Source organism: Phyllobates terribilis, unplaced genomic scaffold (genome assembly GCF_046119375.1).
Source record: "Phyllobates terribilis strain yellow unplaced genomic scaffold, ASM4611937v1 Scaffold_12__6_contigs__length_324123572, whole genome shotgun sequence".
NCBI classification, from domain to species: Eukaryota; Metazoa; Chordata; class Amphibia; order Anura; family Dendrobatidae; genus Phyllobates; species Phyllobates terribilis.
In genome coordinates this window covers 272,206,269-272,219,322 of record NW_027362772.1, presented here as the reverse complement: position 1 = coordinate 272,219,322, position 13,054 = coordinate 272,206,269, and the positions used below count along the sequence as shown (strand labels likewise).

The window sequence follows — 13,054 nt, the reverse complement described above, 5'->3', positions numbered from 1 at the left end:
TTAATAACAAAAATTTGATTTAAAAAAAAAAAAAAAAAAACTCTTCTTGAACGTTAACTTGCTATTTGTAAATTGATAACTGGCTGTTTTTTACCTCTTATATCAGCTCCTACAGTTTATTGTACTGTTATCTTTGCAAGACAGGGACACAGGGTCATTGAACAATGCTGTTTGCTAATATGTTGATCACACATTATACCAGCCCATGCAATTTGTTGACTTGCATTGTTTGGGTGGTTATAGTTTAAATCAACATTGGGGGATGAGCTGTGGATACTCGGGCAATGTGAGTTAATATATTAATTCCTTAACATTGACCTGTGGATGATGGCTTGAAAGGACAGTTGTGAACTATATAAAGGGGTCTCTGCCTCTATTCTGTGTGATTCTACAGGATGTCCACTTAGGGGACCAAGGCCACAGCTGGAGGAATACAGATCTGCTCCATTGACCATTGCTGAAATCAGAGACATTTTGAAGAAATCAAGGTTGGGACAATCAGGTCATGTGGCCACATATCTCACTGCTCTCAGTTAGTTTCCTAAGCTTATTGTTACCTCCTCTCTGTGGGTGTCTGCCAAAAGTGGGGTGTCACTGGTGGGGTAGTTGGCACTGGTAGCCCCGAAATCGCAGCTGCTCTAATCCCAGCCAGTAGAAAAGTGAGACTCTGTAATTTGCACCATCTTGGGTACTTGCTGGTACTGTTCTATATGTTATTGTTTGCTGGTGGTTCAATAAATTATTGGCACACTGTTTTATTCTCACTCTGTGTTGCCTGAGTAGTGTTCTGCCCATGGAAAAAGAGAGCAAGGGTTCAGCGGTATGAGCCATGGTCCATGCGGTCTTTCTAAAGATATGTGGTATGAGCCCGGTCCAGCGAACGAGAGAACACACTGACCCCCATGTCTCCATAATCATCTATTGTGAATGTCGGATCCTGTGTTATCTACTGTACATAGAGGTGTTATCAGTCATTGTACAGGAGGAGGAGGTGAGCTGTGACATCACTTATTGTGGATGGTGGATCTTGTATTATCTACTCTAAGTAGAGATGTTATCAGTAGTGACGAGCGAGCATGTTCTGTTAACCATTTCGGCGAGCATGCTCGGGTGCTCGCCGAGTATCTTCAGCGTGCTCGGGTGTTATGTTTTAATCACTCAGTGCTCATGATTTGCAACTGTTTGACAGCTTTAACACATGTGAGGAATGCCTAAGAAACAGGCATTCCTCACATGCATTAAAGCTGTCAAAGAGTCGCAAATCATGAGCAATGAGTGACTAAAACATAACACCCGAGCACGCTGAAGATACTCGGCGAGCACCAGAGCATGCTCGCCAAAAGCGTTAACAGAACATGCTCGTTCATCACTAGTTATCAGTCATTGTACAGGAGGAGGAGGAGGTGAGCTGTGACATCATCTATTGTGATTGGTGGATCCTGTGTTGTCTACTGTATAGAGGTGTTACCTGTCATTACAATATAGTCTGAAAGTATGCGTCTTATATAACTCTACTTGCCAGTGTGAAAATTGCAAGATTTTTTATTAATACAGATTCTGATATGAAGAATAAAAAATGGCAAAATTAAAAAATATATACATATAGCATAAGGCGGTAGGTCATTTTCTGATGATAAATTTTCATTAAATTATCTTGCATCATTGCATAGTCCATAGTACACACATTATGAGGTCAGTCTCCAGTTTGTATGATTCTGGGTGCTTGTAAGACACATGACATGTACAATATATAGACATTTAGCACATTATAACAAAGCTCTGAATTTACTTACGGACAGGCTGGGTCACAAACTCAAAGGGTAGGGAAGACTCTCCGATCCCTTTGCCATTGACAGCTGACAGTCTGACCACGTAGGATGTTTCGGGCCGGAGACCTCCAATTGTGATTGTGCTCTCTGAACTTTCTGCAAACACAGATCATGAATAAGGTTATATAATGATGAGGAGCAACAACCGCCCTTATTATTATTTGTAAGACTCCATTATAGTAATTAGTGGAGGTAAAGGGGTTGTTTAATGTTTCCTACACAGAGAGTAGGAAATCTGGTGATAGGGGTGGTCTTTGCTTCCTTACAATAGCATAAGCTTAAGAAAAGACGCTTGTCCTGCAGTTCAATGTATATGGGGGCCTCCAGACTTTCACAGACAGATGATGCTAGAGGGAGAAGGATCCGGCATATCCGATTTCGGACTGCCAATCCTTTTGTTCTTGGAGAGATAAGACCTTGCTAGAAGAGTCTGGTAGTAACTCTCTCGTAGAGAACACAGGGGAGCTTGGAGGGGGCATCCGGAGACAAGGCTGATCGCAGAACGATAGGTAAAACCATAAATCGGCCAACGGCTATCTATTGTGTATGGGGGGCTTTATTGGGGCACAACAACAAAAAATTAATACAACTTAGTTCATATGCAAAAAATGGTCTTTAAATTACCATCCCGAGCACTAAAATTAGAGGTTTGCCATGTCTCGGCCCCTGTAGTTCTCCATTCTGCCTTGTATTTGAGGATGGGTACTCCACCGGTAGAGTCAGGTTCTTCAAATTCCACCATAGCAGTACTTGAGTAAGACTCCACCCTCATGATGTTTGGCGATGAAGGGGTTTCTGCCAAAACAAGAACAAGGATCTTCAATTTTTCTCCAGAGAGATTTTACAAAGAGCAATATTCCAAGATGGTCAACATGACTTGATCCCCTCGGCGAGACACAAAACTTTTGATGGTCACTGATCTATTATCCTTCTGACGGTTACTCACCTGCTTGTACGAGAATGAACTCCGAAGACTCCTGCCCAACACTGTTGACTGCAGTGCAATTGTAGTTGCCAAAATCACTCTCGGAGTCAGGGTTGATCTGTCGATGAAGTGGATTTGGGTCAGAATATGTCTGAACTCCACAAAATGTCATCATGCAAGAATCCCAATTTATTTTTATAGATCGGATTAAGGAGTTTATCAGACTTTTTCCCAACATTTTTTTTTGCCCTGGCAGATTTTTGGAAAGTCAAATACGGTTCTCTTCACACTTGCATCATGGTTTCTGGTTATACTGGAAAACACTATGACTTCTAGCAGGTTCTGATGTTTTGATGTGAAAATATGATAACCTTCTACTTAACAATTTTTAGAATTTGTGTCGTACCCCCCCCCCCCCCCAAAAAAAAAAACTTCATAAACCCGGCCAAAGATGACCTGATGGGACAGTCGTACCTCGAGGCAGCTGGAAAATGGAGTATTGTAGATCTTGATGTTGGAGGAGTTGGAGCTTGGCAGCAGTACCCCATCCCTCAGCCAGGACACCCTTGCGGTAGGGTAAGCGAGGACTTCACAGGTAATATTAACTGGATTTCCCTCCCAGGTATAAATCACCACGGGACCTTTTATCTTAGGAGCATCTAAAAAAAAAAAGAAAATGAAAGAATTTATTACTAGTTGTCCATAAAATAAGGACATTTACTAAATTTGGAGGTTAGAGCAAGTGAGCGACGGTTTTCGGTAGAATTCTGGTGAAAAACGGTTCGAAATGTCATATAATTTTTGTGCAACTCGTGACTTTTTGCCTCTAAACGGCAGATCTGGGTGGAACATAGGGCCTGGGATGACCCCAAAAAGTGAAGCACGTTTTTTGTGGTGGTGCACGGCAGCTAAACGATAAGCTAAATTCAATATTAGGCACTCGTATAGGATTAACGCATCTTACTCCAGCGATCTTTTTATCAAGACCAACCTGCAAAATGTCAGTCTTGATAAATTAGGGCTTATAATTTTATTAAAGGGGTTGTCCACTAATTGGACAACCCCTTCCTAAAAACTCAAGTCTTATACTCACCGCCTGCACCGGCACCGTTGAAATGATGATGACGCATTGTCACCCAAAGCCCTGACAACATTGGCTGCAGAAAAAATGTTGTGCGAACTTTTGAAGACCTGTCGCCGAATTCGCTGAAATGGTGCCGGTGTAGGAGGTGAGTACAAGACTCGGGCATTTAAGAAGGGGTTGTCCAAGAAGTGGAAAAACATCTTTAAGGTTCTGATCTCAATTAAAGGGGTTTGTATTTCTTGCATCCTGATGGTATGAGGATGTTACAAAAGGTGGTCATACACATCATATGAATGTTGACCGAACGTGATAATCACTTAATGTTAATGCTGAGGGTGAGTGGTGGAAAGAGTTGACTCTACCCAATACACATGTAAAACGATCAGTCATGTTGGATTCCAACATGCCAGATCCTTTTGATGAGGCACTGCCAGAAGGTCTGTACTAACTCATGTTGGAACACGACTAGAAGAAACTAATAAGGGGGAGGAGGAAACAATTATACACTGTACATTTTACCAAAATGGTAGAAAACAATTAATCGGGCTCCTTTTCCAAACTGATTCTGCAAAATGGGGTTAGAAATCAGAACGCCACACTTTTCTCCTTGCATTGATTTTGATCTCAGGCAGAAACTGGGTGATTTGGTGATCAAAAGACAATGGTTTATGAACTACAGTTTTCGGCTTCCGTTATTAGTAGGAAGAGCAGCTCTGGAGCACAAACTTCTGCTCCAACAAGTAAAAAGGTAAACCGGACACACAAAATATTAATAAAATATTAATAAAATAATGTATGGGCATGTTAAAATTTAGGAGGGGGGGGGGTGAAATAAATAAATTGTATGTAGGACAGCAGTAACGGGACAAGTCACAATATATGAACACTTCTATTCTGTACTCTTCCAACGTTTCATTTTTTTTGTGCCCTCACTGAGATACATCTGCAGTGGAGAGGAGAGAAAGTGTGTACAATCTCCCATCACTCCTTGTTATCTCTAACACAGAGAGAAGGGAGGATAGAGCAGAGAGAGCCGTCACAAATGAGCAGAACATCTGACAGATTTGTAACATTTTTGCAGATCTCTCCGCTAGATAAAGAACTTTATGGACCCTCTGTAACAGCAAAATAGTAAAAAATGTTTAATGAAGGCTATTTAGAAAGTTAGTTGAATTGCATTTAGGAAGCAAATGAACAATAAAAAAGGTGTGCGAAGGTGTACAATGCCTTTAACCACAATCTCACTCTGAGCAGCAGCATGAAACAAAATCAAAGTTCAGCAGTGCGGAAAGTAGAGCGCTCGCACAGCACGAGCATACAGTAAAATTAGATATATTGCTTACAGGACAAATTAATACTAAGAGAACGTTACTGCGTCCTCCTACATTATACAGTATACTGCCAGTCTACAACTTCTCCTTTTTGAGCAGGTTCTGTGCCCCCTAATATCACCCGAACCCGCCGATATGGATAGGTTCAGTTGACAGTCTACTGTGTATGGGGGCCCCGGACAATTGATTGTGGAGGGAGTTAAGGGTCCAGCACGTCCATTTTCAGACTGTGAAGCTTTTGTTCTCCAGAAGATAAGACATTTCTGCCAGCGTCTCTCTCATAGCGAAAACAGGTGGGAATGGGATACTCGGACAAACCATAATTTGCCCAACAGCTATCTAATCCAATGCTTGATATCAGGTTCTGGGCCAAATCCTGACTGATGACCAGACCATTGTTACCTAATCAATGCTTGGAGCTTATCACAATTTCTGTGTTTTACTTTGTCCTCCCACTTTTTGTGGACCACAAGTTCTCACTGGGATTGAGTTTCTTAGCCAAGGACCCAAACTTTCAATATTTTGTTCAGCGAGCCATTTTGTTATCATTTTTGCCTTGCGACATGGTCTCCATCATGCTGAAAAAAGCTTTGTTCATTACCAAAATGCTCCTGGATCGTTGGGAGAAGTTTCTTTTGGAAGATTATTAGATCCCATCCTTTATTCATGGCAGTGTTCTTAGGCAAAATTATGAGAGAGCCCCCTCCATGGATGAGAAGCCCCCACACATGAATAGTCTCAGGATGCTTTACTGTTGGCAGACACAGGAGTCGTGGTAGCGCTCACCTTTTCTTCTCTGCACAATCATTCTTCCAGATGATCCAAACAGTCTGAAGGGGGCTTCATCAAAGGAAATAACTTTCCCACCCGTCCTCTGCAGTTCAATCCCTCTACCTCCTGCAAAGTGATTTCTTCTGATGAAGCACCCTTCAGACATCTAGAAGAATGATTGTCCGCAGAAGAAACGGTGAGTACTACCATGAGTCTTGTGTCATGCCAACAGTAAAGCCTCCTCAGATCATTCATGTGTTGGGGCTTTTCATCCAAGGAGGGGGCTCACGCACAATTTTGTCTAAGACACAGCCATGAATAAGGAATGGTATCTAATCATTCTCCAAGAGCAACTTCTCTCAACGATCCAGGATCAATATGATGAAGAACAATGCTTTTACCAGAAGGATGGAGACCATGTCACAAGACAGAAGTGATAACTAAGTGGCTCGGTGAACAAAACATTGGAATGTTGGGTCCATGGCCAGGAACCTCCCCAGATCTCAATCCCATTGATTATGACATCTGTATGTAATTAGTGTGGAATTATATACTATTCTATTTTGTGTAACGTCTTCAGTTTTAACACCATATTTCATTCTTGCAATAAATAAAATAAAACATGAAATCTTACACTGCACTTCAAAGTACATAGCTTTTGTGTCCTGGCCAATGTTGTTGCTGGCAACACAGAAGTATTCTCCGGCATCGGTGTATTGGATGTCCTTCAGGGTAAGAGATGACATCCTGATGTGTCCCTGAACCACGATACGCCCATCCAATGTCTGCAGAAAAGAGGAAAATTGTTCAGTACGCGAGATCATTACACAACGTCGATACATGCAGTCTCAGATCTAAGGAAGACTTTATTGAGAGCCGTCATTCATCCAATGTCGGGTCATGTCTGGTCTTAGATATGGGGAAAAAATCCCAAATCACTACTGATAAAGAATTTTCAATGAATATCCATATAATATGATATTAGTGACTAATGATGTTTGGTGGACACATTATCTGGTATCTGTGGATCAGAGGTGAAACTCCAAACCGTAATCATTGCTGAGACTGCCCAACTGGATGTAAACTGACTGGTCAACTGTGGGTGGCCGGGATATTTTACCAGCGTGATTGTCCTTTAAGTCTGCGTGCCCACTATGCATTTTTCAAGCGTTTTTGCCGCGGAATTTCCGCAGCGAAAATGCTTAAAAAACGCTTGGTAATACAAGCCCTATGGTCCCCAATGATAATCCGCATGTGCTGTGCACATGCTGCGGGAATTTCCGCTGCGGATTTTCATTGAAAAAAAATACACAGCACTACCATTAATTTTGCGGACACGCAGCGTAATTGCCGCCATTGACTTGCATTGAAACGCATATTATCCGTGTCAGCACATTTGCACATACGGATATTATGCGATTCTATGTGCGGATGGTACCCGGGTTTGGAGAAGAGGAGACTCTCATCCAGACTCGGGTACCATAGAACCTGTTAAAAAAAGAATTTAAAATAACAAATAAAGATTATACTTACCTTCTGATGGCCCCCGGTCTCCTCAGCGATGCGTCCGGTGTGTTGTATCCGTCGCGGTAGTGTGAAAGAACCTGCCATGACATCATTTAGTCATGTGACAGGTTACGCGACCCATACAACACACCGGACACAGCAGATATAACACCGGGGGCCATCAGAAGGTAAGTATAATCTTTATTTTTTACCGTTCTTATTCTTTTTTTTTTAACTATTACTTGGTCACACTATTTAAATTCATGCCGGTTGCATGGATTTATATAGTGTGACCAAGTTGTCAAGCACTTTTCCAAGTGATGCTAAAATCGCTTGGAAAAGCGCTTGATAACCTGCATGCAGAAATGCATGCAAAAACGCTTGACAAACGCTTCTACCTGGCGGGAAAAACGCATGTAAAATCCGCATGCGTTTTTCCTGCCAGGGAAAAGCGGAAAAAATATGCAGCATTTCTGCATTGTGGGCACTTAGCCTTATATTTTTTTTATTAAGTTAAGACATCTCCAGCGTCTACACCAGGTTCTGAAGCTTCTGGTCCAGTTTACAGACCTTGGTCATCTCACAGTACCCCACCAGGATCAGATCTTATTACAGGGAAAAGCCCAGTCTGCCCATTTAGCCCCAAAATACAACTGGTCACTAAAGTAGTATTACATGCTGGACAATTAAATGGCTAATCTTAGAGGATTCATGCAATAGGATCATCCCCCCCAAAAAATACTTTTCTGGAACCCCTATTTAAACTAACTGAATGGGAAGCTTGGTGGATAGCAGTCTAGCTCGGGAGAACTGGGACCATGGGTTCAAATCTGCAATATATACAGTACATAGGTTTGGTATTTAGTCACCACGTTTGTGGTATTTTGGGGGGGTTCTTGGATTCACTTCAACACTCCAAACATATACTGATTGACAGGACAAGTAACTTTTTATTAAATTGTCCATGGAAGGAAAGTTACTCCGGACCTAGCAGCTATACTCACAGCGCTGAGTATTTTGCATCAGGAATGTTCTCTCAAACTATTCGACAAGTTATGGTTCTTTTTAGCGCAAGATCCTTTACAAGGACCTGTGATACTAGAGGTGAGCAAAAAATGTTTACAGGACCCTAGGACATCATCTGCGTTGGTAGTCTGTGGCCACCAGACCAGAGCCCTTGGAATTACCTCCTATCAACCAAGCACCTATTATGATTAGTAGGTCCGGATCAACATCATCGCTGCGGCACAACACATGCCTGATGTGGGGATGTGTCTTCGGGTCCCTGGTCCTGAAAATTTATTTTTTCCCATCCATGTGATACAGATTTCAGAGCTGATAGACCCCCTTAAATAATTAATAAATAAATAAATATATCACGGGGCCTCTGCGGATGAGCATCGTCACAGTCGCATTAGGACACCAAATCGTGCGGTCTTACCCTAATCGTTCACTCAAAAACTTTATTTATATATAACACATGGGTTGATATTTCTGCCATCTTCTTACATTCCTGAGAAAAATTTTATTTTGAGTGCAGGATAGATAAATAGCTAGAAATTTGCAAACATTTTCAATTGATAGGGGATAGGAGTTAGAGATGAGCGAACCTGAACTTAAAAGTTCACAGTTCGTACCGGACAGTTAGTGTCCGCTCGGTGCTAAGCGCCGAACACGGACGTCTTCCGGAAGTCCGTTGCAATATTCAGAGTTCTGGAGGAAGAGAGAATTTTCCAGGGGTTTGGGTTCTGGTTCAAGTTCAGGTACAGTTCTGGTGGAAAAGAACCTTGGAATAAAGTTTTGGTCGGGTACCAGAACCCGAACTTCCACGGTTCTGCTCATCCCTAACAGGAGTGATCCAATCATGAATAGAGATGAGCGGATCCATGGATGTTCCGGTTTGTTGGGTTCGAACAAACTTTAGTCCAAAGTTCGATTCGGGTACCAGAACTCTACCCGAACCCCATAGAAGTCAATGGGGACCAGAACTTTGGTGATGTAAAATGGTCGTAGTAAGGGCTAGGGGGCTGCAAAAGTCTCTCTCTCTCTGGACACAAAAACGAACTTCCAGTAGAAGTCCGTGTTTGGAGTTCAGCATCGAACATTAGTTGTCCAGTACGAAGTATCACTGAAGTTACTTAACGAAACACACTCATCAAAGTTTTCATCCTCTTAATATAGTCATCATATTATATAGCACAATTGCTCATTTTCCCTTTCTACCCGGTTAATTCTTCCATTTAGGAAGGGTTTTCCATTAGGACATCACATAATTAAAAACTGACTAGCTGAATCCTTCTAAGCTATATGTAGAAACAGGAGGTCAATTTTCCCTGCAGGAGTCATCACTGAAAAAGTCCCTTCCCAGGGGGAGGAGCAGAGCAGCTGGGTCAGGAGTTGGAGAGGGGGATGACTCATACAGAGAAAAGAGACTTCCTGTTTCTACATAGAGTAGAGAAAAGAGAAGAATTAACTGGGTCGAAAGGCAAAATGAGTAATTGTAAGTACACAGTGGTATATGCTATATGATGACCGCAATATTTTAAGAGGATAAAAACTTTGATGGAAGTGCATTTTTAAAGTGTAACCGTTGTATGATTTTTTTTCAGAAATCAATAATACACATGAAAATAAGAAACTTTATAATAGATCTTATCATAGAAATCTGCTTCTTTCTCCTCCTCTACATATCTTTCTCTTTCAAAATTCTCAGTTCAGGGTTGAAATCGGTCTTCAGTGAATACAGATTTTCCCATTACTGAGATAGGAGATGACAATTAGTGCTTATAAATTTTATGGGTAGGGGAGGTGGGAGGAGCTAGAGACAGACACAGATATTCTGCCGCAAGTTCTTTTGAAGCGACAGTTACACTTTGAACTTTTTGAAAATTGAAAAAACCGAATGGAAACTCAACATTCCATAACTGACGAGCTCAATACATTAACCACCTCCTGGTCTGGAGATACGGTGTATACAAACGCATTTGTTGGTCACACTAAAATGATCTATACCTTACTTGAGACCAATTCCAATGTTACAAGGGTCAACACTTCACCCTGACACCAAAATGAAATCATAGTTACTACAAGCTTTAATATTTGAAGACTGCACAACCACAGGACACATCCGGCAGTACATCCCTAATTAAGATTATGGAAAGATATTATGTGCTTCTGGCCGGTCAGCCTGCTTCGCCTCTAACCAATTCTAATTACAACAGCCTGATGCTATAAAGGTGCCGTCAACAGGCAAACGACTGTAAACAATTTAATCTAATTGTACCTTTAGCTAATGTACTGAAACCATTCTGAAATGGAAAGCAATTGCAAATTACATTTTTATGGGCTCCTGAATTGGGGAGTAATTGACAAGTCATATGTTCTCTTTCCTTAAAGTGTCCTCCAAGCTTATAATAAAAGCAAGGCAAACCTTAGAAAATAAAGGACTGGATGTAAAAATGTAATGGATTTACAGTCTGGATACAGGATAAACCTCTGCAGAAATACATAAAAATGAAGATGCTCGATGTCTGGGTATGGCGTCAAAGTCTAGTGCAGCAGTTTAAGATTTTTGACTACTTTGATGGAAGCCAGCACTCTTTTTTTTTGCTTTCAATACAACAGAAACGTTAACTAAAGTCAATGGACCCCAATGTTAATCAAGGGGTTTTGCAGCACACTTTGGATAGGTTGCAAAGTGACATTATGCCAGTGGCTTACAGAAAGGAAGGAAGCGGGAAAACTCTCGATGTATAAGTCAAAGGTCAGACCCTTCCCAGTGCCAACTAATGATGACCAACCAAAAGGGCAAGTAGTCATCTGACCAATATGTATAATATATGGTGGAACTGAAAATAATCAGCCATAGGAAATCTGGACTGGATGAAGGAGGATGTCTTCATTTAAAGAGGTGTTACTGTATTTTATTATGGACTAGTATTTAAAAAAGAATCTTAAAATCAAGCAAGTATCCAAGAGAGGACTTAAAATGGACTTTCCACCAGTTTTAACCCTGCTCTTTGCAGGTTCTGTGTAGTATAGAGCAAAGCTGAATGTGATTACAAACACCTCTAGCTTTCATCTCAGGACAGTCAGTGTGGTGGGAGAGGGGGAGTAGAACTTAGCCAAGTGCGATTACAAACACCTCTGCAGCCACAGCTCTCCTCTCACAGTGCTGGCATCGTAGATGTACTTCCTTTATTAACTAACCTGAGATGAAAGCTGAAGGTGTTTGTAATCACACGTGGCTCAGCTGTACTCTACACAGTAGCTTCAGATATCAAGGCTGAGAGCAGTACTGTGTATCATTATACAGTACAGACCAAAAGTTTAGACACACCTTCTCATTTAAATATGTTTCTGTATTTTCATGACTATGGAAATTGTACATTCACACTGAAGGCATCAAAACTATGAATTAACACATGTGGAATTATATACTTAACAAAAAAGTGTGAAACAACTGAAAATATGTCTTATATTCTAGGTTCTTCAAAGTAGCCATCTCTTGGTTTGATGACTGCTTTGCACACTCTTGGCATTCTCTTGATGAGCTTCAAGAGGTAGTCACCGGATATGGTCTTCCAACAATCTTCAAGGAGTTCCCAGAGATGCTTAGCACTTGTTGGCCCTTTTGCCTTCACTCTGCAGTCCAGCTCACCCCAAACCATCTTGATTGGGTTCAGGTCTGGTGACTGTGGAGGCCAGGTCATCTGACGTAGCACCCCATCACTCTCCTTCTTGGTCAAATAGCCCTTACACAGCCTGGAGGTGTGTTTGGGGTCATTGTCCTGTTGAAAAATAAATGATGGTCCAACTAAACGCAAACCGGATGGAATAGTATGCCGCTGCAAGATGCTGTGGTAGCCATGCTGGTTCAGTATGCCTTCAATTTTGAATAAATCCCCAACAGTGTCACCAGCAAAGCACCCCCACACAATCACACCTCCTCCTCCATGCTTCACGGTGGGAACCAGGCATGTAGAGTCCATCCGTTCACCATTTCTGCGTCGCACAAAGACACAGTGGTTGGAACCAAAGATCTCAAATTTGGACTCATCAGACCAAAGCACAGATTTCCACTGGTCTAATGTCCATTCTTGTATTCTTTAGCCCAAACAAGTGTCTTCTGCTTGTTGCCTGTCCTTAGCAGTGGTTTCCTAGCAGCTATTTTACCATGAAGGCCTGCTGCACAAAGTCGCCTCTTAACAGTTGTTGTAGAGATGTGTCTGCTGCTAGAACTCTGTGTGGCATTGACCTGGTCTCTAATCTGAGCTGCTGTTAACTTGCGATTTCTGAGGCTGGTGACTCGGATAAACTTATCCTCAGAAGCAGAGGTGACTCTTGGTCTTCCTTTCCTGTGGAGGTCCTCATGTGAGCCAGTTTCTTTGTAACACTTGATGGTTTTTGCAACTGCACTTGGGGACACTTTCAAAGTTTGCTCAATTTTTCTGACTGACTGACCTTAATTTCTTAAAGTAATGATGGCCACTCGTTTTTCTTTACTTAGCTGCTTTTTTCTTGCCATAATACAAATTCTAACAGTCGATTCAGTAGGACTATCAGCTGTGTATCCTCCTGACTTCTGCACAACACAACTGATGGTTCC

General features: G+C 41.7%; 1 protein-coding gene across 7 annotated transcripts in view; it reads right to left on the bottom strand.

Moving 5' to 3' along the window:
- Positions 1–13,054, bottom strand: part of NCAM1 (neural cell adhesion molecule 1) — a 353,077-nt gene that overhangs the window by 81,153 nt on the left and 258,870 nt on the right. For all 7 annotated transcript variants that reach the window (XM_073656983.1, XM_073656982.1, XM_073656984.1 and 4 more), the window contains 5 exons: positions 6,575–6,725; positions 3,229–3,413; positions 2,776–2,872; positions 2,454–2,624; positions 1,794–1,925 (listed from right to left, as the gene is read on the bottom strand). In XM_073656983.1, the coding sequence (XP_073513084.1) occupies positions 1,794–1,925; positions 2,454–2,624; positions 2,776–2,872; positions 3,229–3,413; positions 6,575–6,725 (736 nt within the window). The remainder of the gene's footprint in view (positions 1–1,793; positions 1,926–2,453; positions 2,625–2,775; positions 2,873–3,228; positions 3,414–6,574; positions 6,726–13,054) is intronic.